General features: G+C 34.1%; 1 protein-coding gene across 1 annotated transcript in view; it reads left to right on the forward strand.

The window, feature by feature from the left end:
- Nucleotides 1-6156, forward strand: part of CAMK4 (calcium/calmodulin dependent protein kinase IV) — a 207551-nt gene that overhangs the window by 104888 nt on the left and 96507 nt on the right. Inside the window, exon 2 of the mRNA XM_024123297.1 lies at nt 4330-4408. Coding sequence (XP_023979065.1) covers nt 4330-4408 — 79 coding nt within the window. The remainder of the gene's footprint in view (nt 1-4329; nt 4409-6156) is intronic.

Consider the following 6156-nt stretch of genomic DNA (forward strand, 5'->3'; position numbering starts at 1 on the left):
AGGTAGGTTTATTCCTAGGTATTTTATTCTTTTTGTTGCAATGGTAATTGGGAGTGTTTCCTTAATTTCACTTTCAGATTTTTCATCCTTAGTGTATAGGAATGCAAGAGATTTCGGTGCATTAATTTTGTATCCTGCTACTTTACCAAATTCATTGATTAGCTAGCGTAGTTTTCTGGTAGCATCTTTAGGATTCTCTACGTATAGTATCATGCCATCTGCAAACAGTGACAGTTTTACTTCTTCTTTTCTGATTTGAATTCCTTTTGTTTCTTTTTCTTCTCTGACTGCTGTGGCTAAAACTTCCCAAACTATGTTGAATAATAGTGGTGAGAGTGAGCAACCTTGTCTTGTTCCTGATCTTAGTGGAAATGGTTTCAGTTTTTCACCATTGAGAATGATGTTGGCTTTGTTTTGTCATATATGGCCTTTATTATGTTGAGATAAGTTCCCTGAATGCCTACTTTCTGGAGGGTTTTTATCATAAATGGGTGTTGAATTTTGTCAAAAGCTTTTTCTGCATCTGTTGAGATTATCATATGGTTTTTATCTGTCAGTTTGTTAATATGGTGTATCACAATGATTGATTTGCATATATTGAAGAATCCTTGCATTCCTGGGATAAACCCCACTTGATCATGGTGTATGATCCTTTAATGTGCTGTTGGATTCTGTTTACTAGTATTTTGTTGAGGATTTTTGCATTTATGTTCATCAGTGATATTAGCCTGTAGTTTTCTTTCTTTGTGATATCTTAGTCTGGTTTTGGTATCAGGGTGATGGTGGCCTGGTAGAATGAGTTTGGGAGTGTTCCTCCCTCTTCTATAGTTTGGAAGATTTTTGAGAAGGATAAGGGTAGCTCTTTGATAGAATTCACCTGTGAAGCCATCTGGTCTTAGGCTTTTGTTTGTTGGAAGATTTTTAATCACAGTCTCAATTTCAGTGCTTTTGATTGGTCTGTTTATATTTTATGTTTCTTCCTGGTTCCATCTCAGAAGGTTGTGCTTTTCTAAGAATTTGTCCATTTCTTCCAGGTTGTCCATTTTATGGGCATATAGCTGCTTGTAGTAATCTCTTATGATCCTTTGTATTTCTGCAGTGTCAGTTGTTACTTCTCCTTTTTCATTTCTAATTCTATTGATTTGAGTCTTCTCCCTTTTTTCTTGATGAGTCTGGCTAATGGTTTATCAATTTTGTTTATCTTCTCAAAGAATTTGAGGTGTTTCTTGTTTCTTGAGGTAAGATTGTATTGCTATAAACTTCCCTCTTAGAACTGCTTTTGCTGCATCCCATAGGTTTTGGGTCACTGTGTTTTCATTGTCATTTGTTTCTAGGTATTTGTTGATTTCCTCTTTGATTTCTACAGTGATTCATTGTGGTTTGAATTTGCATTTCCCTAATGACTAATGATGTTGGGCATCTTTCTTTGTGCTTTTTGCCATCCATATATTTTCTTTGGTGAAGTATATATTCAAATCTTTGACCCATCTTTAAAACGCATTACTTTCTTATTATTGGGCTTTGAGTTTCTTTCTAATTCTAGATACAAGTCCTTTATCAGATATGTGATTATAAAAACTTTCTCCCTGTCTGTGTCTTTCATAAAGCAGACATTTCTTAATTTAACTGAAGTCCAATTTATTTTTTTGTTCTTTGAATTATTGTGCTTTGGGCTGTGTATGTAAGAAATCATTGCCTAACTAAAGGTCACAAAATATTCTTTTTTTTAAGGCTTAGAATTATAGGTTTTACATGTATATTTATAATCCATTTTGAGTAATTTTTTCATAGAGTGTGAGCGTGGATAAAGGCTTTTTGTTTTTGCTTTTGTTTTTTGCATATGTGTATCCAGTTGTTCCAGCACTATTTATACTTGGTGAAACTGTCCTTTCTCCACCAAACTGCCTATTTATTTACCTTTGTCAGAAACCAATTAGCCATATATGTGTACAACTATTTCTGGATTCTTTTTTCCATTCCATTTGTCTACATGTTTATTCTTCCTTCAATACCACTCTCTTGATTACTGTAGCTTTATACTAAGTCAGGAAATCAAGCATATGAATCTTTTAACTTCAAAGAGAAAGTGTATTTTGCTGTTTTTGTGTATTGTTTTCTAAATGTTATTTAACTTAGTTTAGTTGAATGTTGTTCATGTCCTCCATATCCTCAGTGGTAATTTTTCTGCTTTCTCCATTAACTTCTGAGAGGGTGTGTTGATGTCTCCAGCTGTATTTGTGGATTTGTCTAATTTCTCTGTTCAGTTTTATCAGTTTTTGCTTCATGTGTTTTGAAGCACTGTTGTTAGGTGCATACACATTTACATTTGTTATGTCATTTTGTGGAATAGACCCTGTAATAATTAAGTCATGTTCATCTTTATCTTTATTTTGAAGTCTGGTTGACATGATAGTAATATAGCTACTCCTACTTTCTTTTGTTTAGTGTTTTCATAGTATCCCTCATCTATCATTTTATTTTTAACCTATTTACCCTTTATGTTTAAAATTGGTTTATCGTATATGGTGTATAGTTTGGTCTTGTTTTTTTCAATCTAATCTGATGATTTTTTTTTTTGAACCTGACATAATGAGTCATTTATTACAAACAAGTCATTGGCTGAACGAGTTTACATATGACAAAAAATTTGGAGGATACCCTAGTGTGGTAGATTTTCAGCATAAACAAAATTTTCTTAAAACAGCATGGAATTATTTGTTTAGGTCATTGCTACAGATTGAGACTGAAGATTAAGTGGAGTCTGTTGTAACATGTGACTGATGATCTTTATTTTTAATTGATATGCTTATAAGGTTTACATTTAATGTAATTTTTATATGATTGGATTAAAATACACCATATTGTTAGTTGTTTTCTTTTTTAATCTCTTATTTTGTTTTGTTCCCCAGCATTTCATTTCTGAATATTCCATTTTAGCTTCATTATTGATTTTTTTCTTTTAAAAATTATTTTATTAATTGCCCTAGGTTACATAATATACATCTTTAATTAATCAGAGTCTACTTTTAAATAATATCATACTACTTAACATGTAATATAAGGACTTAACAGTATTTTCTCAAATTCTTCTCCCATTCTTTGTGCTATTGTTGTCATACGTTTTACTTTTACATATGCCATAAACACAGTGAATTAATATTTTTGCTTTATATAGATATCATTTAGAGCAATTAAAAATAAAGAAAATAGAATTTTATATTTACCTCCATTTATTCCGTTGCAACTCTTTATTTCTTTGTGTATATGTTATATCTTACCACAGTTTTTAAAAAATGTGTTGAAATTGTTCTTACCTATTAGCATTTACACCACCAGTTCCTGACTCTTGCTGGGTCTATTAAAAATTTGATGTGCATGGGTAGCTAGGAATATACTTCATTTGTATATTTCTTTTGTTCTTTCTTAGAATTTCAGAACCATTGGACTGAATGTATCATGAGATGTCCTTTGGCCTAATCTTCAAAGTATGACTGATTTACTTCAACTGATCTTATTTTAAGACTTATCTGAAGTTCTCTAAGGTTGTACTTAAGCCTGCTCCGTCTCTTTTTATCTCTGTCTTGTTCTCTTGCTCTCATGACTGGAGAGGAAGCATCAGGACCACAATGTCCTGCTTTTTAATGTTCTCTTTTTAGTAACTTTGCACATGTATCACATACATAAAGATAGTTATTGAGTTTCTTCTTACCATTCTGCGTTACAAGTAAAAACCTTTCTCTACTTCTCCAAGTTTTTTATAGAGGGATAAATTTACTTTTTCTCTGTATATCTTTGACCATTTTAATAGGATTTTCTCCTGGACATTTCACATAATCATTTTTGTTAGGCACATGTGAGTAAATGGTAGCCGTATTCACCAAGATGAAGGAACCGGTATTTCTACGGGACTAATATTGGCTCTGGGAGAATGCCAGGGAACCAAATGAAGTGGTGTAAATTCTCAAGGGTCCCCAGCACACTTGCCAAGTAGTGGAGACTTTCCTGACCCTTACAGCCTAGTGCTGAAATTAAACCCTCTCCCTGAAGCCGTAAGGCTTACTTTTCTCCAGAGATGACTGAAGGCAACAGCCTTAGGCAGGTTACTTGTATAGCGTTGAGCTAGGAGAAAAAGAGCAGACAGGAAAATCGGAGCACACTATCTTTAGTTATGAAGAAAATATCCTCTCAACAGTTGGGCCAGTCCTATAATAGAACTTATAAACACTTGTCAGTTATGAGGGTAACTGTAAGACATACTTATTTTCAAGCTTTCCCCTTAATTTCTTGTCCAAAGCATAACATTTTCTTTTTGTCTTTTTCCCCCTCAAGGGGTGCTACATCCATTGTATACAGATGCAAACAGAAGGGGACGCAGAAGCCTTATGCTCTCAAAGTGTTAAAGAAAACAGTAAGTTTATTTCATTATATAATAGCATCTCTAAGGGATCTGTGACCTGGAGAAGGCAGGAGCCCTGATTCAAAGGACAAAGGGCCAGAGAGCTGCTATGTGAGGCTAACTCATTTGAATCATGATTATGAGAGTGCAGCCAAATCGGTTGTTTTTTGATGGAAATTGTGATTCTTTGAAAGCAACTAGATCTCAAATTAGATATGGTTGTGGGGAGAAGTATGGAATGGAAAGACATTTGGAGTTGCCAGGTAAACTTTGCTTTTTATACCTGTCATGTTTTCAGATATATATATACACATTTGTATAATCTCCAATCACAATTTAATATACTAGAAAAGTTTGCTATTTAAAAATACCTAAATGAAACACAAATAGTTGCATTTGTTAAAGAAGTCATCAGCTTCTAACTTGATTTTCAAATGTGGGTTTACTTCAGTAAAGTACAACCAGGCAAATGCTAATGTATCTGGGACTGAACCTGCTCATCGAAGAAGTTCGTATTTGAACAAGAAGGAAGGATTTTTTTTTCGGATTTTTTTTTTTGCCCTAAACTTGTAGGTGAGCTGAGGGGGCAAAAGTTACTTAGGCTCATGTCCAATAAGTAAGAAATGCTAAGGTGAGAGTTCAAAATACAAATGCCAGCATGTAATACTGGCATTTTTATACTCCCTGTGCCCCAGAGAATATTTGTCATTGTAATGCCCTACTTATACTTTCTATCCTTAGATAATTTCCCCTTATAAAACCACAAAAAGACAACATATTCTTTTATAGCAAATTCTTCCTTTCTGAAATTTTATGTGAACAAATATGTGAAATATATATATTTCTGAAAACCCAGATGTAACATATGCTGAGGAGAGACATACTGTAACTTTTGAAGTCAAATAATACCTCTTTGAGGCCAAGGGATTTTTTTTTCTTCTTCTTGATGCCAAGGGATTTTTTTTTCTAAAGTCAGCTTAATATCACCAACTGTTTATGTATTGTCTGGCACGGAAATTTTAGACTCTCATATAATGAAGAAGAGAATAATGACACAATGTTTTCAGTCAAGTAGAAGTAGAATGACATTTTCAAACAATCTGTTAGAATTTAAGGCCATTCAACTACCAAGGACAGTATAACTGAAGAAGGTAATAGTTTAAATGGCAATTGCTCCTAATAAGGTCTTTATTCTGGATTTCCTATTTGGTGTAGCCAATGATTCCAGAATGTAGAGGCAGCTTTTGATTGATAAGCTTTGGAGTTTTCTCTTAAATCAATTTCTTATAGTCATAAAATGTATTTGAACTAAGGATTATTAAAATTTTATGAAATAGAATTTCCTGTTCAACATCTGCTTTTTATGAAAATATATTGGCATGCTTTAGCAGTAGTGACACAAGAGATGTTTTTGGACTTGGTTGTATCATTTCTTGCTGGTTAAAAAATTGTCAGTAAAATTTGTGTGTGGTTATTTTATTTTCATAGTTGAGGAAACTTTGAAAGGCACTAGCTATATAAACATCTAGGAAAATGAGTATTCAGAATTGACTTGTGAATGCTCAGAATCCCAAAGGACAAGGGGCTGGTTTAGAGAATATTTATGTCAAAAATCTTTGGATGAGGGGGCTTCCCTGGTGGCGCAGTGGTTGCGCGTCCGCCTGCTGATGCAGGGGAACCGGGTTCGCGCCCCGGTCTGGGAGGATCCCACATGCCGCGGAGCGGCTGGGCCCGTGAGCCATGGCCGCTGAGCCTGCGCG

The sequence above is a fragment of the Physeter macrocephalus genome, chromosome 8 (genome assembly GCF_002837175.3).
Source record: "Physeter macrocephalus isolate SW-GA chromosome 8, ASM283717v5, whole genome shotgun sequence".
In the NCBI taxonomy this organism is placed as follows: Eukaryota; Metazoa; Chordata; class Mammalia; order Artiodactyla; family Physeteridae; genus Physeter; species Physeter macrocephalus.